This window comes from Callospermophilus lateralis, chromosome 7 (assembly GCF_048772815.1).
Source record: "Callospermophilus lateralis isolate mCalLat2 chromosome 7, mCalLat2.hap1, whole genome shotgun sequence".
In the NCBI taxonomy this organism is placed as follows: Eukaryota; Metazoa; Chordata; class Mammalia; order Rodentia; family Sciuridae; genus Callospermophilus; species Callospermophilus lateralis.
Genome location: NC_135311.1, coordinates 27,792,068 through 27,814,531, shown reverse-complemented (window position 1 = coordinate 27,814,531; position 22,464 = coordinate 27,792,068). Strand labels below are relative to the sequence as shown.

The following is a 22,464-nucleotide window of genomic DNA, read 5'->3' as shown; positions in this document are numbered from 1 at the left end:
CAGTGCTGAGAATCAAACCCAGTGCTTCACACATGCTAGGCAAGCGATCTACCACTGAGTCACAACCCCAAGGCTTCGCACATGCTAGGCCATCTTTAACTAGTGTGATGAATATTTTTTCTTTAATATTTCTCAGTATTTTTGACTCAGGGTCTCACTAAATTGCTTAGGTCCTCACTAAGTTGCTAAGGCTGGCTTTAAGCTTGCAATCCTCTTACCTCAGCCTGCTGAACCACTGGGATTACAGAACAAGCATGAGCCACTGCACCTGGGCTTCACATTTTTAAATTAATTTAATATATCTTTTTTTTTGGTATCAGAGATTAAATCTAGGGAGGCTTAACCACTGAGCCACATCATCAGCCTATTTTATGTTATTTTAACACCAAATCTCCCTAAATTGCTGAGGGCCTCACTAAACTGGTGAGTCTGGCCTTGAATTTGTGCTGCCCTCCTGCCTCAGTCTCCTAGTAATTGGGATGACAGGTGTGCATCATTACACCTGGCTTAATGTATGTTTTTAATTGACACATAATTGCACATATTAATGAAGTAGAGTGTGGCATTTCAATACAAGTATACATTGTGTAATGATCATATCGGTGTAACTGGCATATTTAGCATCTCAAAGATTTATCTGCCCCCCCACCACATTAAGTCCAGTGGTCCTTTACCACTGAGCTGCAATCTCTAGCCCTTTTTATTTTCAGCAAGGTATGCAAAATTGCATGGGCTGACCTTTAATTTAAGATCATCCTGCCTCAATTTTCCAAACCTCTGAGATTACAAGCCTGGGCCAGCCTGCTCCGCTATTATTTCCTTAGCCACTTTGAAATAGTCATTAATTGTCAACCGTGGTTATCCTACTGTACATGAGTAGTTATTATTCACCTACACCCCTGTACCCAGTAACCATAGTCTCTGTTCCTTCTTTTTTTTTTTTTTTTTTAAAGAGAGTGAGAGAGGAGAGAGAGAATTTTTTGATATTTATTTTTTAGTTATCGGCGGACACAACATCTTTGTTTGTATGTGGTGCTGAGAATCGAACCCGGGCCGCACGCATGCCAGGCGAGCGCGCTACCGCTTGAGCCACATCCCCAGCCCCTCTGTTCCTTCTTATTATTTCCCTAATATATATAATTGTTTACTGTCCGGCCCACCAAGCACTGTAAAGTACCATCAGTGTAGAAACTTGACCAGTGTCCCATTCTATCCCACTTGCCGGAGCACAGGAGACATTTATTAAATGCTTACTGAATGCATGATTAGCAGAATGACTAGTTTTTTGTCAAAACTGTATTTATGGGGCTGGGGTTGTGGCTCAGTGGTAGAGCACTCGCCTTGCACATGTGAGACCCTGGGTTCGATCCTCAGCAACCACATAAAAATAAATAAGTGAAATAAAGGTATTGTGTCCAACTACAAGTAAAAAATATTTAAAAAAAAAAAAAAACAACTGTATTTATTCATTGTTTGCATTATCTCGCCCATGTGAATGTAAACTCCATGAAGGCTGGGATCCTATCCTTTTGTTCACTCCAGTATTTCCCATGTCTTCTACAAGGATATGACCCTGATAAGTGCAAAGTGATATTAGAGGGGCAACTAGATTTAAGGAACTAAAGGAGTTGTTATATATAAAATGGCAACTAAATGGAATTGGAAGAAAGGAGGGGAAAACTGAATATAACAAAAAAGGGAGCGCTTTCTGGCAGTTGGAATCTCGGGAAGTGTGTAGAAGCCAAGATGGCTTACAGAGCTTGCCGCCACACTCAATATGGCAACCAGAGAAATTTCCTGGAGGAAATAACGCGAGAATTGCATGACTGCAACTATCCGTGAATTGAGCTGGGGGTGTGGAGCAGCCAAGATGGAGCCGGCAGCCGGTGTTCCTGGCCCGCTGATTGTGAACAACAAGCAGCCCCAGCCACCGCCACCTCCGCCGCCCGCAACCGCGCAGCCTCCACCAGGGGCACCGCGGGCCGGCGGGGGCCTCCTGCCCGGGGGCAAAACCCGAGAGTTCAATCGCAACCAGCGCAAAGACTCGGAGGTCAGGAGCTTGGCGGGGGAGAGGCCAGCACTGAGTGGGCGGCGGCGGGGTCCCGGGCCGTTCCAGGGCCAAGCTGGTCTTGCCAGAGGGCTTGGAGGGTCGGGTCGGGGAGTTGTCACTTTATGGTGAAAGGAGTTTCAAAAGAGGCTGCAGCTCCCGGAGATGGAGGCGTGAAGGCGGGACCCCAGCCGCGATCTCCTCCACTGTGACTGAAGCCACTGGTCGCCCCTCTTGCTTGCCTGGGGCCTGGGGCCTGGGGCGTGGGCGGGGCCTCTGGTCCAGTCCCGTCCTAGGGTGAAGAGCCGCGGGTCTGCCGGTGCCCTGGAGGTCGGCAGCCTCTCCCCCAACCCCTAATTATCTTGGGCCTCTGTTCCTGGGCGTGCGGTGGATCGTGCGTATTGGCAGGAAAGAGACCATAAACAAGGGTTTAGAAATCGCTTAGAAGTCGAACAGGGCCCATTATCACTACTAGAGCTGCGTGGACAGCAGTTGGGAGAGTAGCAGGGGAAATAATCCCGCGTCCCTCCGACTTAACTAATGCAGGCTAAGGAAACGGGCAGACGGTGCCTAGTGTTAGATGTTACCAGTGCGACTGATGCTGAGCCGTTGAAGATCAGAAATACACATTTTAAAACATATGTTAGGGTGCAGAATTCCCTCTTCTAAGTGAGCCCTGCCTCCTCTTATTGAGACACCGCAGTCTGGAGCAGACTATTCACCTCGCCCTAAGTTAAAATTCCTCCCACTTCTTCCCTTTGCAGAATTCGTGAATGAAGACACACTTTGCAGAGTTTTAGGGCTTCTTAATCAGCCTGTTCCCAGAGTACTTACTATGTGGTCCTCTTCACCTGAGTCAACTCCTAGGCTGATCAACAGTCTGGCGTTATTTAATGAGAGGGAGTTCCTCATTGTCCAAGCATGATGTTCCAGCTCATACCAAAGAGTGAGGATACTGTCTTTAGACCTATATAATCAGTTTCTCTCAATCATCTGTTTTTTTGTTGTAAGCCCACTCCTCTAGTAAAATGTGAAAAATGGGCAAGCCCCAAATAACGGAACCTTGAGTTTTAAGTAAATAATTGAAGAAGCAAAGAAGCCAACCATTTATGAGTCTTTCCATGATGGGATGATGGGACATCAATGGTGTCTATTCAGCAGTTTTTCAAGAGTGGAGGATTAGGAAATTGGTGAGGGTGAATCCATCTTCTGATCATTAAGGGATATTTTTGTTGTTGTTTTGTTTTAGGGAGTTAATACCCCAGTCCTTTTTATGTTTTATTTTGAGACAGTGTCTTGCTAAGTTGCTGAAGTTCTTGCTAAGTTGTTGAAGCTGGCCTCAAACTTCTGATCCTCCTGCCTTACTCTTCAGAGTTGCTGGGATTACAGGCATGTGCCACCCCACCAATAGGAGTTATCTGTGGGTGTATGTGGAGCTGGGGATCAAACCCAGGGCCTAGTGATTACTGCTAAGCTACACCTACAACCCTCATTTTAAAAAATAGTTTTACATTTTCATAAGTGGCCATGAATGGTCAGATAAAAATATTCTTTATTGCAATTTATTTATTTAGTGGTGTAGGGGACTGAATTCAGGGCCTTGTTTATGCTAGGTAATTGTTCTGTCACTGACCTGCACTCCTAACCTCTATGATGCATTTTAATTTCTCTTTCTACCCTTTAATATCCACATAGATTCAACACATGGAAGGTCAGTCAAACAGACAGGGAGACCTATCTATTAAATTCATGACTTAGAGTTACTTATAATACACTCTTTCTCTTGTCAGTATTTTGGGAGCCTAATCATATTTGGAGGACAAGGAGGCTAACATTTGATGACCATTTATTTCGTGCCTCATAATTTAAAAAGAATATTTTTAGTTGTAGATGGACATAATAACTTTATTATTAGTAGTAGTATTAGTAGTAGTATTTTTAATTTGGTGCTGAGGATCAAACCCAGTGCCTCACACATGCTAGGCAAGCACTATACCACTGAGCCACAACCCCAGCTCTTGTGCTACATAATTTTAATCAGTCTGTAAAAACATTCAAAGTAGATTTTTATCATCCCCATTTCATAATGAAGAAACTGATGCTCAGTAACTTGTGAAAGTGTACCCTATTGTCTGTGAAAAAGAAGTAGAGGGACTGAGGTTGTGGCTCAGTGGTAGAGTGCTTGCCTTGCACATGTGAGGCACTGGTTCGATCCTCAGCATCACATAAAATAAATAAGTAAAACAAAGGTATTGTGTCTATTCAACTAAAAAAAAAATTAAAAAAAAAAAGAAGTAGAGTTCTTGCTTGTAAGTGGTCTTTGTCTTCCCAAGTAAATTTTTAAACTTTTTATTAAATTTTTAAATTTTTATTTGTTTTTGTGGTAGTGGGGATTGAACACAGGGCTTCCATATGCCAGGCAAGCACTCTACCACTGAGCAACATCCCTGCCCTTTTATTTTATTTTAATATAGGTATCACTAAGTTGCCCAGATTGGCCTAGAATTTGTGATCCTCCTGCCTCAGCCTCCTGAGTAGATGGGATTAACAGGTGTGCACCACTGCACCCAACTTCTTTCTTTTCCTTTTTTCTGCGGTGCTGGGGATTGAACCCAGGGCCTGTATACACTAAACAGTTGCTCTACCACTGAGTGACACCCCCCAGCCCCTGGAGTAAATCTTAATTAAACCTAAGAATTTTACCTGTCTCTTCCTCACTTCATTTTTCTTCTCAGTACAGAGCATCCAAGATGGCATGTTATTAGTGATCACCTGTCTCTAGCATTAAAAAATTGTTTTTGGCATATTCTCTCCTCTGTGTGGGAGAGAAACCAATGTGTTCCATTTTTGCCTTCCCTGTCACTTGCCACAGAAATCTGAGACATGGGCAGGAAAGCTGAGGGTTTCAGTACTCATTTTGTCCAGAACTGTTGATAACCTACTAGCCAGAAAGAAGTGAGGCTTCTGGATTTTTACCACTATATGGAGTGATCATTCCCTGCACAAAGTAGAAGCTTTATGTTTGTTCATTGAACATGTATGTATTTGAATGTAAACCATTCATTCTCTCATTTGTTCCGGCCAGGTACCTTGCTAGACAACTGTGGAATGATTTGGTGAATAAAATGGACAAAATTGCTATTCTCATGGAAAGGCAGACACTAAACAAATACATCAGTATATAATTATAAATTTTGATAAGGGCTCTGAAAACAAAGTATTAGTTGTTCTGAGAAGGTTTAACAGTGAGAATTGGGCTATCCCAGAGATAAAAAATAGTATGATAAACATAAAAAAAGTAGAGGTAGAGGCAGTGATATCCTATAATATAGCAGTGTCTCTTGAAGCATATTTGTTTTTCCTTTGGAAACCACTCAGGATAATCTTTCACGGAAAGCTCCCTCCTTTTATCAACAGGGTTATTCTGAGTCTCCAGATCTGGAGTTTGAATATGCTGACACAGACAAATGGGCTGCGGAGCTCTCAGGTAAAGCATTTTTTACCTGAAAAAGTGCTTCATGTTATTTGGGAGTAATTTTTTCTTATTTAGTCTGTAAGAAAATTAAGAATGAATATAATTTTGGAGTTCATTGTTTTACCTAGTTAGACCTCTCAATGGCATGTATAAAACAAGTATTAATTATTAGATTCAAGCCCTGCATATCTCATAACTTTGAATTGCCCTTTACTTTTATGAAGCATCTATTTGTTGTCAGCCCAGTCCCAGTGTGGGATCGTGATGCTCCTTGAACACATACCCTCGCCCTGATAGTGTTCTCTTAAAGCAATGGGTCATGAGGGATGCTGGTAAATGTGCTTGCATCTGTGCACATATGTTGCTCCATTGTTGCTCATGTGCAAAGTGATCGATGTGAGTTGCTTTTTCAGCCCCCATAATATAGATTCTACTCAGAATGTAGCACTTGGGAGACCTGTGTTTAGGGTGATGGTTAGCCGCTGGCGTGGTGGGATAGATACACATCAGACTGAAGTGCTCAGATTTATACTTCACTGACTTTCTGGTTGTAAGCTATGAGGCAGGTCACCATTCTGTGCATTGTGTACTTCAGACCACTAAGTCATAGAGAATATAGCCCAAGAGTCCCTGTGATTAAGGAACAGAGCTGGGATTGGAAACAAATGCCTTACCCCCCCTGCTTCATATGAGACTTGGTATGGAATGTAGTCGTGGAGCAGCTGATGATGATTTGTTCTTGACAGAGCTTTACAGCTACACAGAAGGGCCAGAATTCCTGATGAATCGGAAGTGCTTTGAGGAAGACTTCCGGATCCATGGTGAGACTTTTTGATTCCCTTCACCTTGCAACAGGAGAGCTGTAGGGTTTATCTTAGTCATATGACTGACCTTAAATCATCCTAGATGTAACATTTAGAGTGGGCCTTATGCACACTTTCTGAGAAATTCAAATTCATAGAGTAGCATTGTGACCATATTCCTTACATAGGGAGTATATTGGTCCTATAGTGATACCAATCCTGAGGAATAACACTGAATTCATTCCATTGTGAGGATTTTTCTGGGCTGAGATATAACTGATCTCTTGCCCTGCAGTGACAGACAAGAAGTGGACTGAGTTGGACACCAACCAGCACCGTACCCATGCCATGAGGCTCCTGGATGGCTTGGAAGTCACTGCCCGGGAGAAGAGACTCAAGGTGGCCCGAGCAATTCTCTATGTTGCCCAAGGTACTGTGTGGACTTCCTCAGGGACCCCTGGTACCTCTGCCAGTGATGTAGCTCAGTCAAATGTGTGGAGTTGCTTGGCAAGCTGTGCCCTGTGTTTTCAGGAACTTTTGGAGAGTGCGGCTCAGAAGCTGAGGTGCAGTTCTGGATGCGCTACAACATCTTTCTGCTCCTGGAGGTGGGCACGTTCAATGCCTTGGTGGAGCTCCTCAACATGGAAATAGAGTGAGCACCTCTGCTTGCAGGGCTTGAGTAGGGAAAGCAAAGAAGGGGAAGGGGGACAGAACTGGCAAACTGACTGACTTTGAGAAGGGTAAATGGGCTACCTGGGGCTGAGTGTCTGGTTCCAGGCTGTTTTGACTAGCAGGGGTTGAATAATGAGGAAGTTGCTCAACCACACCTTAAAGACTAATAAAGATTAATGACAGGTTCCTGCAGCTCCCTAACACTGGAGCTTCCTGCCCAGGCCTAATGCACCAGTCAGACAGCTTCTCATTTTGAACTCCTTTTTGAACTCTTTATTTTCCTTGGACTTTTCCTTTTGGTAGGAGGTCAGATACAAGTCTGACATGTGGGCTCAAGCCTACTTTAGCCTGTCCCTTGTCCACTGAGTAGGTCAACTGCTGTTCATTTAAGGGTAATGCCTTCAGTAATAATAATTAAGAACACTGAATGCTACACGTCCCAGGCATTGTTCAGGATGTCACATGTACTGATTCATGTTAATGACATGGCTACTATTATCACCCCCATGTTATAAATGAAGAAACTGAGGTACAGAGAAGTTGGATACCTTGGCTAAATGTACATAGTAAGTATTAGAGTCAGGATTCAAACCTTGGCTGTCTGGTCCAGGGCCTAAGTTCCTAACCATTGTTCTGTCACCTCTTATGCAGTCTAAGCACACACCATAATATTTGGTTCCCCCATGAGGCAGTTCATTCTTGTGGGGCATCACTTATCACTGCTTTGCTGGCAAAAGTGCTGATTCTTGTATCTCTCCTGCAGCAACAGTGCTGCGTGCAGCAGTGCGGTGAGGAAGCCTGCCATCTCCCTGGCTGACAGCACAGACCTGAGGTGAAGCAAGCAGCAAACCTGGGCACCTTGAGCTTTAGCCAGAGAATGAGCTCAGAGCAGAGTGTGGGAGGGTGTCTTTGGGTTTCCTGACTGTGGGTGCATTCCTTCTGCACACACTAATCTGCAGGTGTGATGGGCTCAGTGTGAGTAGTTAGTCCTGCTAAAGGCTTTACCTATGACGGAGTTCTAGAAAATAGAGGAAATCCATGGTCAAGATACTTAAGAGCCACAGTTAAGTCCAGCCCACACTACTAAGACTTTTTGTGGAGTATTTTACATTTGAATGAAACATAATGTTGCTCCCTGGCCTCCCACCTTCTCATGTGCACAGCTTGATTCCTATCTACACTCATTAGTTCTAGCCACTTCACAATGTTTCATGGCTTCACAGGAAGTAATAGCAACTGTTAAGGAATGAGATCACCTTTCTACATTTGAGGGTTGAAATCTGTCTCTTTTGGTGAATTTGGAAACTTTTCAGACTGGATATTTGTGGTGTTCCCCATGTATTAAGGTCCCTTGGTGTTACCTCCTGATTTCCACTTCATCATGGTAAACTCTTCTTGTTCTTGCTGTGCTCCTGTCCTGCTTTGACCCCCATAACTCACTCACACCTCCTTGGTTTTCCCATTCCAGGAAGCTTAGGTCAGTAAGTTCTTTTGGCCTTTTTTTCATACTCATTTATTCCACAATCACTTGGTAAGCACCTGCTTTGAGTAAGCACTTTTTTAGATATGAAATACAAGGCAGAGTAAGATCTGGTCCTAGCCAGAGCAATGAAACTTTGAAGGAAGCATGAGGAGGGAAATCCTTTAGCATTCTTTTGCTTGGTGGAAGACACAGCTTGTCACTTTTCTTAGTTTTCTTTGCATTACAGCCTTCCTCCACCAGCTAGCCTTTGTGCACAGATATTTTTGTGTTAGCTGGGATGTGAGGAAGCTAAGGGTGCCCCTTTGTCCCCTGTCCTACTCCGTTATGAGCTGGCTCTTGTGCTCAGGGTTCTGCTCAACATCATGTACCTGATTGTGGAGAATGTTCACCAGGAGTATGAGGGTGACAAGGCTGAGTGGAGGACAATGCGACAGACCTTCAGAGGCGAGCTGGGTAAGACCCTGGGGATCCTCTTAGAGGCCCTGCCTGGGAGCTGAGGCTAGAGGGCTTTGGGAGGGTTTTGTTGCTGCCTGTGGTTCTGATGCCCTTGGGTTACCTCCAGGCTCCCCGCTGTACAACAATGAGCCATTTGCCATCATGCTGTTTGGGATGGTGACCAAATTTTGCAGTGGCCATGCTCCCCACTTTCCCATGAAGAAAGTTCTCTTGCTACTCTGGAAGACAGTATTGGTGAGCACCTTCTTAGGGGGAACTCTCAGGTGCTGGGGATGGGACAGGAGGGATACCTTGTACAGTCGGCCATTCATTTCACATTCAAGGATTCAGCCAACTCGGATCCAGAATGTTTAGGGGGAAATGTATTTGTATTGAATATGTAAACTTTTTTCTTATCATTCCCTGAAATATACAGTATAACAACAGTTTATGTAGCATTTACTTTGTGTTAAATATTATAAGTGATCTAGACATGATTTAAAGTATGCAGGAGGATGTGCCTAAGTTATATGCAAGTATTCCACCATTTTATATAAGGGACTTAAGCATTTGCAGATTTTGGTAACCACCCCGGGGAGGGGTTTGGGAAGGGGTCCTGGAACCAGTCCCCCATGGATAATTAGAAATGACTACATTTGCTTTTGAATGCTGAATTATGTGAAAATGTAACCCCATTGGTGTTAAATTATAAAAAGCTCCTGAAAGGAGGTGACAAAAGAAATGTCTTTTGGCCCCCAACAGCCAAAACAGCTTTTGAGTCAAAATAGATTGGCTTCCTGATCCCTTAATGCTATTTTCTCAGTCATAGAATAGCTTCACCCCAGACATGGCACCTCTCAGAAATCACCTCCCACATCTGGAGTTTGGAAAGTGATTTGAGGCAGTTAAAGCTGGTCTAGTTGGGGGGGGGGGTCTTTCCTTTCTATCAGATGTCACTTAAGAGAAGCCAGGATGAGCCCTGAGCTAGCCTCTGTTTTCCTCAGGGTCTGGTATGAAACTGTCTAGCTGGGGAGAGCATGGAGCAGGGGCTGACTTGGGGGTATTGTCAGCAGCCACCTTGGCCAAACAGGAGCCCTTTCCTCCAGGAGTATGCTGCTCTCTCGAAGGCCTGTCCCTTTCTGCAGCCAGGGATTAGGGAGCTTCAGGCCCCTTAGAAGTCATCTACATGTTTTATCTTGGCCACACATCCTGCTGGTTCTTCACAAAGCCTCACTGAAGCCAAAGAAAAGCTGAGTTGCTCAGGGACAATGATACTAAGTAGCTTAAAATGGAGTTTGGGCTTTTAGGGAGATGTTTAGATGTTTTTGTCCCCCCCCACCCTCTTAATTTGAACAACCAACAGTATGTTTCTAGTTGGACTTTGACAACTGGCACACACAACTTTTAAGGCAAGCATCTGCTAGCTTTTCTAGAAACTGAAATACCAGTCTGCTGCTTTTTAGAACTGAAGAATATGTCACATGTAGAGAGTTGTCACATGTAGAGAGTTAAGTGTGTGCACTAGGTTCCATCAACTGGTATTTTACTCTTTCTTTGCTGTTTTTTTCTCCTCTCCCTTGCCAGAGTCACTGGATTCTCCTTTAGGGAGTAGCTTTAGTTCCTTGTTCAGAGGATGTGTGGGTCTCTGTAAAGACAGGTCATCATGATGTCACCTGTTTGAGTCTGACACCATGATCAGGGACCAACCTGATGGACATTATGACCCTGGCTTTGCATCCCTATCTGATGCAGTGCACACTGGGTGGCTTTGAGGAGCTGCAGAGCATGAAGGCTGAGAAGCGTACCCTCCTGGGACTACCTCCTTTGCCTGAGGACAGCATCAAAGTGATCCGCAACATGAGAGCTGCCTCCCCACCAGCATCTGCCTCAGACCTGATTGAGCAGCAGCAGAAACGGGGCCGTCGGGAGCACAAGGTAAGGTAACAGAAAGTCCTGGGACTCTGAGGGCTCTAGAGATGCACACAGGCAACAGCATTGTCCTTGGAGGAGTAGGTGCTGAGAATCTGCTCTGATCAACAAATGCTTCCACAACAGGGATGTTATCTTCATCCCAGACCCAGTGTACAGTGGTACTCAGGACATGGCAATTTTGAGGGGTTAGAGCAAAAAATGATTTGTCATTTGGTTCCAGTTTTGACTACTTCTCTGTGTTCTCCACTGTTCTCAACTCTCTGCCTGACACCTTTCTGTGTTCTAGCCACACTCCCTGCATTTCCTTTTTCCATCTTGTCAGTTGGCTCTGGATTCCTCACCTCCCTTCCCTTTGTTTTTAGGCTCTGATAAAACAGGACAATTTAGATGCCTTCAATGAGCGTGATCCTTACAAGGCTGATGACTCTCGAGAAGAAGAAGAAGAGAATGATGATGACAACAGTCTGGAGGGGGAGACATTCCCCCTTGAGCGTGATGAGGTGATGCCTCCCCCACTACAACACCCCCAGACTGACAGGCTTACCTGCCCAAAGGGGCTTCCATGGGCTCCCAAGGTCAGGTGAGTCTCAGACTTCCAGAACATACTTGGCTTCTGAAGCCAGAGCCCTCACACCCCCAGGCCAGCATCTGGCCTGAGTCCCTATGCATGGTCCTTTGTTGGGCTAGGCTGAAATTGGCTTTGGGACAAGGCTCTCTTAAAGTACCTTGTGTTGTCTTCGGGTCTTCTAAGGTTGACCTTGGTCTCTCACAAAGTGGCCCTTATATGGCTTCCAAGTTAGTAATCTGAGTTAGCATTTGGTCAGACTTGCTAGTGAAGAAGAATAGGGAAAAAAGTAAAAATTATTTGGGCAAATCGATTCCTGCCTATCCTGAAGTTGTAAGTATTTGTTCATTTGTTTTTTTCAGTGCTGGGGATAGAACTTGGGGGCCTTGTACATGCTAGACAGAAAAATAATAGATTCAGGAAGGGTTTCCTCAGAACCATAATTAAGATATTTGAGATATAAGGGGGTGAATTGACAAATGGGAGGATACCTGGAGATACAAAAATGGTATCTTTTTGATGGGAAGTAATTTAAGAAATAGAAGAGCATATGAAAAGATATAAAAATCACTTTATTAATCCAGATAAAACCTCAGTTTTCAGTATTCTGTGAAGTGAATGCGGAATAGGTCATCATAAAATGCAAGGTGTGCATTGTTTGAGACAGGAAACTGACCCACATGAAAAGTCAGTGGTTTATATGTCTGTGTTTAAGAATGTTAAATATTTAAGAAAGCCTATTGAAAAATTTAGTACTGTCTGAATAAAAGTATGCTTTGAAGTTTGATGTGTCTATCATCTTAATTTTATGAGTAAAATAGTTGCACATATTTGTAGCTTGTTAACAAAACTATCAAGAACAACAAAATAGCTGAAGAATTTCTGTTTTTCATCCTTTTTGAAAAGGAAAAATAATTGAGAGACTTTTCCTTCTCCTGGTTCACAATTTCTGGATATTCTATTTCTATTAACTGAGACACCTTAAAGTAGTGTTTGTTAAAACCTTTCTTGTTTCCTTTGGCAGAGAGAAGGACATTGAGATGTTCCTCGAGTCCAGCCGCAGCAAATTCATAGGTTACACTCTAGGCAGGTAAGTGCAATCTGAGTTTCTTTCAAAGTTCATTCTCCTGGCCTTTGGTGTGTGGGGACCGGGATGAATTGATGTCAAGGCTTATCACAGGCCTTCTTTATTCTCCAGCGACACCAATACAGTGGTGGGGCTGCCCAGGCCAATCCACGAAAGCATCAAGACTCTGAAACAGGTAAGTGGCTCTGGGTGAGCCTTTGGTCTGTTTGATCCCCAGTGAGTAAAGTGAGCCCAGCCTGAGGGAACAGCTTTTCAGGACTGTTGTCTGCCTGCCAACAAGAGCCAGAGCAGGGCAGCCTGGGAAGCAGCTCTTCATAGGTTTGATGGCTTGAAGCTAGATTTTTGTTTGGCACTGAGCCATTCATTAGAGAGTATTTTACCTGCCAGTCATTGGGGTTTTAAGGGGTCTAGCAAAACCCTTTTTCTTGCCCACATTTTCAGGTAGAGGAGTAGGCAGATAGAGGAATAGGCAGATGAAAATTGCAGAACCAGCTTTTTCTGCTCATGGAGCAATTGAGGAATGAGGCTTAAGAAAACTATATTTAGTTTCCTAATATCATACTTTCAGAATTAGGCAGGCTCACATACCCAGTCCCAGGCAGGGCTGGAAGGCCCTGCTGGGATTGGTGGAGGAGTAGGAAGGGGACAAGCTGTCAGTTCTCAGCAGGCAGCCCAGCAAATTCTAAAAAGAATGGAGAAAGGGGCTAGGCTAAGACTGTCCTGTTTCTGTCCCATAGTCCCCAATCACAGAGGAGAGCAGTGGGTAAGAAGAAGGGGCAGGGAAAGACCAGAGTGTTAAACCTTCCACATGGGAGGTGACATCCAATGTGGTGATGAGCTGTCTCCCCTAGTGTGCTCCCCTATATCTAGAGTGTTAACTGTATATTTTGGAAACATTTTTGAAATTTATAGCAACAAGTGGTGTCTGTGCAGCTAAGCTTTTTTTTTTTTTTTTCTTTTTTAATATTTTTAGTTGAAGATAGATACAATACCTTTGTTTATTTATCTTTACATGGTGCTGGTGATTGAACCCAATGCCTCACACATGCTAGGCAAATCCTCTACACCGAGATACAACCCCAGCCTCTGCAGCTAAGCTTTTTTAGTGTATACTTGTTTTTGCTTTTAATAGCTTTTTTTTATATCACTGTAGCTACCTGGAAGCCCTTTTCCCTCTTTTTTTTTCTCTAATCTACTGTGGGCTTTTTATCCTGGTTCTCACCTACAGAAATATTTTGGGTTTGAAATTTTAGTTGGGGGTCTTTGTGGTAACTTAGCCCCCTTCTAGAAGACCATGTGTGAAGAAAAATGTATGGATCTTTGCCAAGGAGTAGGGAGTGTGGTCAGAGCTCGAGGGCTGTTTTCCCCAGTGCCCCCTCTCCTGTCTCTATCCAGCACAAGTACACATCGATTGCAGAGGTCCAGGCGCAAATGGAGGAGGAGTACCTTCGCTCTCCTCTCTCAGGGGTGAGTTGCAGCCTTCTGCCCACAGGGTCCCCAGATGTCCGTAGGTCCTGTGTTGGGACTCAGCCCTGTGCCTGGTATATGTCTAACATAAGGGCATTGAGTGCAAGCTCTGAGCCAGGCACCTGATGCTGAGTACCAGCTCCACCAGTCAGTGGGTGGCAACTTGTGCATGTGCCTATCTCTCTCTCTGCTTTGTTTCCCTACCTGTAAATGGGAATACTATTCCCTTCTCCACAGGGTTATAATAAGGATTAAATGAGTTATTATTAAGTGAAGCATCTAGTGTACTGGCTGTGTGCATTTTGCTGTCATTATCACTAATGTCATTCTTTACGTTGATAACTTAAGAATTCTCTAGCCAGCTAGCAAGCTGGCTCAGGAGATTGTAGCCTGGACTGGAGTTTTGTGTTTGTACTCTTTGTGTTAAAAGGGAGAAGAGGAAGTTGAACAAGTCCCTGCAGAAACCCTCTACCAAGGATTGCTCCCCAGTCTGCCTCAGTATATGGTGAGTGCTGTGTGTGCAGGATCCCTCACAGTAGCCACCAGTAGGTACCTGCAGTGGGATCCCCTTCCCACTTCACTGGCCAGCCTTTCTTGAGGCTCCTGCCACCTGAGGACCTACAGGAACACTGCTTCTTTGGACTTTGTCCTGATCTTGGGCTCTCACATGTGTCTGAACAGTCTGTTCTTCCCAGATTGCTCTCCTGAAGATTCTGCTGGCTGCAGCTCCCACCTCAAAAGCCAAAACAGATTCAATCAACATCCTAGCAGATGTCCTACCTGAAGAAATGCCGTGAGTGTCATTCCTGTTAATGGAGCAGGTTGGGGGCAGAGGGCAGAAGGCAAATAGTTTTTAGGTTGGTTTCTGTTTTGGTCCTGACTTCCCTGCAGGTTAACTTGAGGGTATTTCTGACTCACTACTGACTTCAGTAGTTTCACTGGTTGGGGAGATGATTTTAGACCCATTGGCCTGGATTTTAGTGTAGACTCTGCTACTGAGTGAACTCCTGGGTGAACTGGAAAAGTCATTCCTCTTTTGTAAGTGGATAGGGTAGCTTATGACATTTTCCAGAGCTCTACCTCCAAAGCCATGTAATTGGGTTACCTGGAATGGTAGGGTCAGTTTCTGGGTAGTTTGCCAGTCACAGCTAAGTCTGTTCCTGTATGGAGTCTCCCATTGGCCAGTGAACTGGCAGAATCCTGGAAAATGTCTCATGAAATAGAGTGAAGCCCTAAGGGTTCCTCCTCCCTGGGCTGACCTCTTCTCTTTGTGAGTACAAACCAAGCTTGTGTTCCACATTAAGAAGGAGGGGGGCCCTCACCTAATCAGCCTGTCTGCCTGCCAGTGCTGCCAAGTTCTTAGCTCACCTTTCTGGTAGCTGTGGCCCTGGTGTCTGGCAGTAATGGTCAGGTGAGGGAGGAGGCAGGATTGGCAAATACAAAAGGGAGAATAACATAACACTAGGCCATCTTGATAGTCTTAGGAAAAAAGATTCCAGAGTTAAATATTGTATTTCTTCTTACAAAAGAAAAGTCCTGAATTAAGAAATTGATTTAACTTGGTGCTTCCTAAATTTATCTGACTTAAAAACTTTATTTACTTTATTCCATATTTTTTTTTTTACTTTTTTTCCCATTTACTTTTTTTTAAGAGAGAGAGAGAGAGAATTTTTTAATATTTACTTTTTCAGTTTTCAGCGGACACAATATCTTTATTTTTTATTTTATGTGGTGCTGAGGATTGAACCTAGCGCCCTGCACATGCCAGGCAAGCGCGTTACCGCTTGAGCCACATCCCCAGCCCTACTTTTTTTTTCTAATGCTACAGAACACACTTAGGAGGATTCAGGTGAATATAGCAGCTGAAGTTTAGGGGTGATCTTGAAAAGGGGAAATCTATGTTGGCAAAAACAGCAGAGAAATAGACTAAGAATGTATTTGGGGGCATCACAGAGAAGAAATAAACTGTGCAGAGTTATATTGCTTGGGAGGTGGTTGAAGCAGTAGATCTGACTTCTGAGATGACCATGGGGACCTTTGCCCAGAGGGCTCAGTAATCCATCTCCTCTGTGTGCACTTAGAAAAGAGGTGCAGTGCATGCTGGCAACTCATGTGCACACCTGTGTTTTCAGCACCACAGTGTTGCAAAGCATGAAGCTGGGGGTGGATGTGAATCGCCACAAAGAGGTCATCGTTAAGGCCATTTCTGCTTTGCTGCTGCTGCTGCTGAAGCACTTTAAGTTGAACCACATCTATCAGGTACGAGCAGGACCTTCTTTCCTGTCTGCTGGGCAGAAGCCTCAAGCAATATTGCTTCTCCAGACTGAAAAAGTGGGGTATTGGCCTTTGGACTCACTTGACCTCTACATGAATGTTTGAAGACACTGACCTCTAATCTAGACTTTGTATGACTGGAGGAAAGAGGGTAAGGTCTTGAGGGACATGCTTTTTTGTCTTTTTGTTTTGTTTTGTTTTTTTCTATTGGTTTCAGTTTGAATACATGGCCCAGCACTTGGTGTTTGCCAACTGTATCCCTTTGATCCTAAAATTCTTCAATCAAAACATCATGTCCTACATCACTGCCAAGAACAGGTGATGGGGACCAGGGACCAGGAAGGAGGGGGTATGGCCAGATGGCAAGGCTCCTAGCTTTTCTCTCCCACTGAGTCCATTCAGCTAATATTTTTCCAGTACCTCTGAGCCAGAACTCTGCCAGACACCAGGCATAATGATGAATAAGATAGGGCTCCTGCCTGAAGAAATGTCAGTGTGCCAAATCTGAGTCTAACTAATCTAGCGACAGATGACTTCAGTATGTGCATGAGCTGGGGGCTCTCACCTGGGCTCCAGTGGTACCTTCATTATCCCTTTAGCACCATTTTTTTTTTTTTTAAAGAGACCATCTGGGCCATCCTTCTCTTGAATATATAACTGTATAGCCCTGCCTGCTAACTCTTAACACACACAAATGCACTCACACTACCTAGTACTACCTGCACTTGAGAGTGCCTGCTTATCACCATAGGATGATTGCCGGCCAGGACACCATCTTGAGTGGGACTTAGCATAAATTATTTGCTTTGAGCTATATCTCCCCTCCAGCCCCCCAGATTTATTGCTATGGGAAAGGCTGCACTAGAGTCTCTATCCCTTATAAGATTACAAATCAGTGTCCACCCACCAGGGGCCCTTTCAAGTTCCCTTATAGCAGATATGTCCTTGTCTTACAGTGAGGGAAGTTGGGGTGGGACAAACAAGGTAGATCTCTCCTTCTGCTTTAACAAGCAAGGAGAAGAGCCAGGAACCATCTCAGTCATAGATGTTCCACCAGATCCAGGCCTGGTTCATGGTGGATGTGTGGGTTCTCTTGCCTCTGCAGCATTTCTGTCCTGGATTACCCTCACTGTGTGGTGAACGAGCTGCCAGAGCTGACTGCAGAGAGTCTGGTGAGTGGCTGGGCTCTCCCTAGCTTCCCCTTTGGCAAAGTTTGCCATCCCAACCCAAGGATAGAGGACCTTCCACCAGAGGTCACATCTGAGTGCCTGGCTTTTAAAGCACTAGAAGTGCACAGAGGGTGGAGGGAGGGACCTTCCAGAGTGGAAGGACTTGAATATATGGGATAATCAGTCAGGGAGCCGGTCTTCAGGGGTAGCTGGCCCAGAGCTTGCCTAGGAGAATTGCTTCCTTCAGCATTTATGGCCCATGTTTCCTGCAGAAGAAGTCTAGTAAGCTCACTACCCCCTTAATTCCCTGCCAACGTTTAGAGTGGTGTTCCCCTTGGGCTTCTTTGAGAGGAGGTAGTTCCTGGTAGAGGCATGGGCACCTAGTCTTTTGTGTCAGGTTTGTTGAGGACCTTTTGGAAACTGCTGAGAACCCTGCAGCTATGAGGGTTGTGATTGTTCCTGGGTTTAACCTATAGGAAGCAGGTGACAACAACCAATTTTGCTGGAGGAATCTCTTTTCTTGTATCAATCTGCTTCGGATCTTGAACAAGCTGACAAAATGGAAGCATTCAAGGACAATGGTGAGTCAGTGTGGTTGGCACATCTGAAATTGGGAATTCATAGAAGAGTGCCACACCTGTACCTTCCCCTCCCCTCTGGGAGCAAGGGATTTGAGGACAGGGCATGCTGCTGCAGCCTTGTCCTTCTCACTTAGCTTTGCTGCTGTAGCCACGTCCTTGCATATTAAAGGCTGGTTCCTGGTTTCTTCTTGACAAGTTGAACCAGAATAGGCTTCATTGTGCACTGTAAAAAAAAAAAAAAAAAAAAAAAAAAACCCACACTCAAAGAAAAGCTCTTTTTCCATCCTCTTAATCTTGATGGGTAACATGACCAGGATTTGGGGTCTTCCTTAACCCTGGGTCTCAGCATACCTTTGGAATGGGGAGGTCCATGAATTCTCTGAAATTATATGTAGGTACACATGGGGATGTTCTGGTAGGACTCCATAGCTTTCTTTAGATTCTGAAGTGACCCATAATTAGGGTGACCATCTGATTTGTCTGGAACTTTCCCAGTTTAGCACTCAATGTCTCATTTACCAGCAAACTCCTCAGTTCAAGGGAAACTGAGATGGTTCATCACTCTGTCTATATAACCCTGGAAGCAGCAAATGGTGGTGCTTGCATTTCTTCTGTCCTCAACTAAACTGCTCACTGTGCCCTACCCAGATGCTGGTGGTGTTCAAGTCAGCACCCATCTTGAAGCGGGCTCTGAAGGTGAAACAAGCCATGATGCAGCTGTATGTGCTGAAGTTGCTCAAGGTACAAACCAAGTACTTGGGGCGGCAGTGGCGCAAGAGCAACATGAAGACAATGTCTGCCATCTACCAGAAGGTGCGGCATCGGCTGAACGACGACTGGGCATATGGCAATGGTGAGATCACACATGAAGCAGGATTGGAATAGGTGTGGGGAAAGGTAACATAGCTCATTCCCTGCCTAGGGTACGTCAGAAACCTTTCTCTACCGAGCTTCCTAGAAAGGAACAGAAGAGAACAGGAAGCCCAGCTCCTGCTTTTTTGGCATCAGGATGGGAGCTCTGGGGAAGACTTGGAAAGCAACCCAAGTTAGGCATCTGTAGTCATCCTTTGTTTCTCTCTCTCTCTCCCCTTTAAGCCATTCCATTTCTAGAAATTGTCACTAAGGTTCTACCCCTTTATCATCCCCACTGCACCTGGACAACTAAACTCTTACAGCTTCTGACTGGCTCTCTGATCAGTTTCTTCCCCTCTATCTGCACTTCAGACTTAGTCCTAGTGATCTTTTCAACACACAGATTCTGTTCTCTCTCCTCCTGAGTAAAATCCTTTGTTAGCTTCCTATTTCCCTTAGAATTAGAGTTGAACTCTGAAGCAAAGCAGGTGAGACTCACTCATCTTCCTTCCCTCTCCCCCTCCCTAATCTGATCCAACTTCCTTTTCAACTTCATTACCTCCATCACACCCAGGGCTGTCAGTCCAGACTCCATCACACCCAGGGTTCCGAGTATAAGGAGTCCTTCAGGTATCCACCAGGGATTGGTTCTAAGACCACCTGTGGATATCAAAATCCAGATTCTCAAGTCCCTTCAGTTACAGGTTCAGCATCAATAGATATGGATGGAATCTGACTGTACTTGCTTCTGAAATATTTGCCATGTCATTTCCCACTTCTGACCCTCTGTATGTACTGTTCCATCTACTCAGTCCCCCCATGTACCCTTACTCTTCTGTGTCTGCTTATTACGATGATACAGTTCCTGGCATGTAGCACTGTAGCTATATGACTGTCAGTATGCCAGTCAATTTGTGTGGGCCCAGGGTGGCACCCAGCACCTGGTCAGGGAGTTGAGAGAGGATGAGAGGGAATCTCCAGGTTCCTGACTCTAACCAAAGAAAGCCAGGGAGAACCTCATCTTCAGAGAAGTGTGTTTCACATGTGGCTCTCCCTCTCTGGGTTTACATAATCTCTGTAATAAAAGCCTTTCTCAGATCTGGCTTTTCTCCTTAGACCTAACTCTCCTTTATATCTAGGAAAGAATTCTTATTCATCTTCCTGGGAATGGGCTTCAAGGTGTCGCGGTTCTAGTTAACAATCACCCCACTCAACCCTGGCCAGCCTAGCCTCTGAGCCTCAAGGAACCCATGAAGAACTGCTGTAGGGCTGGGCTCCTAATTGTGTTTTTTTGCTTTGTCCCAGATCTTGATGCTCGGCCTTGGGACTTCCAGGCAGAGGAGTGTGCCCTACGTGCCAATATTGAACGCTTTAATGCCCGGCGCTACGACCGAGCCCACAGCAACCCTGACTTCCTGCCAGTGGACAACTGCCTGCAGAGTGTTTTGGGCCAGCGGGTGGACCTTCCTGAGGACTTCCAGATGAACTATGACCTCTGGTTAGAAAGGGAGGTCTTCTCTAAGCCCATTTCCTGGGAAGAGCTGCTGCAGTGAGAAAACAAAGGGTGATCACACACCTGAGAGAGTGTCCTGGTCATTGCTGCAGTGCTCCCATCCACCTCCAGGTGGCAGCACAGCCCCACTGTGTCCTCAGCAGCGCTGGGCCTGTGGTTGGCCTCTGTTCTCCCAGCATCCTACTCCTGAGCAGTCATCTCTGCTTGGGATCCACTCTTCTTTTCCTCCCCTCAACTCCCACCCTGCTCTCTTGGACATGGTTGGTTGCAACTCATTTTGAGGTCGGTCCAAGGCTGGCAAAAGCTGGGAAGGGGTGGGTACCCCTTGTCATCACATCTGAGTTCGAGAGTCATGCTGACTCTTCATAAGACTGCAGCCTTGGCATGTCAGCTTTCCAAGGAAAAGGGTTTAATATTAGGGCCAAGAGCAGAAAGTTGATATCTTGGTTGTGCTCTGGAGGTTTCTGATGTCATTCCAGCCGCTGCCTCCGTTTCATCCAGGGGCAACAGCAGAGGCTACTATAGCTGCTGCACACCTTATTTTTTGGATGGGACTGAGGTAGAGAGAGAGGCTTCCCTTAACCAGAGGTGCCTGTTTCCTTCTGGGTTTGCAAGGGCCTGTAAATATCTCTATAAATCTGTGTGTATTCTCTTGTGTCATGTTGGGATTTTTAATGTATTTGTGTATTCTATTTACATTAAAAGGAAACAAAAACAATCCCCATGGCCTTATCTGCAGAAAATGTGGCCTCTAAAAATTTCCAGATCTCAAAAGTAGCTTTTTCTGCCAGCATTGATAGGTCACCCACTTGTCCTCTGTCAGGATTTCTGCCTTTCTCATTCATTTCTGCCTTTCTCATTCTCATTTCTGCCTTTCTGCAAATGTCCAAAATGTCATCTCCCCACATCAGTCTTGGATGGTTCCAACCCAGCTCCAGGGCTCCAGGTTATGGAGTTATGAGTGTTCCTGCACCCTGGGTTTGTTATGGTTTCGGTGGGAGCCCCAGTTTTCTTAGAATAACCCTCCCTGAGCTGGCCTCAACCAAACCAGTTTCAATGCTTGGTCATAGTGGAGGTCAGCTGCTCAGACCCTCACTGGGGCACATGATTGAGATTGAGAGGAAATTCAGGTGCTCAGAACCTGGGAAACAGACCATTAGGAGCCAGCTTCACAGTGGGAAAGAGTATTAGGGGAGTTTCCCATGGCCGAGGGAGAAGCAAGGAAAACCTTAAGGCAGGTAGGCGTCAGTTTGAGGCCTCCTGGATCTTACATTTGCTCTCAGATCCCTGATCAAGTCTGGCTCTCTCTCTCTCTACTTTCAGCCTCTACCTCAGTGGATATTACCATTTTCATTACTGGTGAAAGGACTGTTTCCTTTTCAAAATTGCTAGAAGGTTCTTTATCTTACCTCTAAGCAGTATGTATGAGACCTTAAATCTTCAAAGGGGTCTTGACTGATAAAGGAAGCATTTTGCAGAGAAAGTCCCCTTTGTTGGTACGTAGGTTTGGTGCTTGCTGAAACTCGGGATTGGCCTTGCTGTGCAGCATAATTAGGAGCACCAAACAGAAGCCATCAGTGCACTCAAGGGTCACAAAACCTTTGGGATGGGAAGTCTGTATGACTGAATGGCACTTTTTCCCAAAGGAACTTGCACAGGACAAAGGAGTTTGACACTGTTCTTGGGTGTGTGATGGATTTTTTTTTTTTTTTTTTTTTTTTGCCAGCACTGATAGGAAGTATGTATCTTGAGATTTCCATGTGGTAAAGATAGCTTCTTCACATTCTTACAGCATGCAACCAGGTCACTGAAATTGCGTGGCCTGAAGCTTTGGTCCCCTTCTCTGTTGACTTCCCAATCTCTCCTCTAACCTGCAGAAAAAAACACAGGACTGTCAAACCTGAGCAGGTGAATCCCTTCATCTGTTGGCCCAGACACTGGCCCAGGGAGGGCAAGGGGTTTTTCACAGCTGCAGAGTTTGCTAGTGGTAGGTTGAACCCAGGTCCTTGTGCAGAAATATCTTTTGGTCATTATATCACATCAGGATGATGAGATAGGTGGGGTACACAAAGCCCTTGATAAATGCTTAACATAGAATATTGTTTATTG

The 22,464-nt window shown here is 45.0% G+C and overlaps 1 protein-coding gene across 1 annotated transcript; it reads left to right on the top strand.

Annotated features, from left to right (window-relative positions):
- The first annotated feature begins 1,863 nt into the window (after nt 1–1,863).
- Nucleotides 1,864–21,073, top strand: Strip1 (striatin interacting protein 1). Its single transcript, XM_077109884.1, has 21 exons — nt 1,864–2,050; nt 5,465–5,534; nt 6,269–6,343; nt 6,621–6,755; nt 6,857–6,977; nt 7,761–7,829; nt 8,827–8,933; nt 9,043–9,170; nt 10,668–10,850; nt 11,210–11,427; nt 12,437–12,502; nt 12,611–12,674; nt 13,895–13,966; nt 14,397–14,471; nt 14,662–14,759; nt 16,099–16,225; nt 16,458–16,558; nt 17,346–17,412; nt 17,886–17,990; nt 18,639–18,843; nt 20,148–21,073. The coding sequence occupies exons 1-21, from the start codon at nt 1,871–1,873 to the stop codon at nt 20,393–20,395; spliced, it is 2,514 nt and encodes an 837-aa protein (XP_076965999.1). The 5' UTR covers nt 1,864–1,870; the 3' UTR covers nt 20,396–21,073.
- The last annotated feature ends 1,391 nt before the right edge of the window (nt 21,074–22,464 follow it).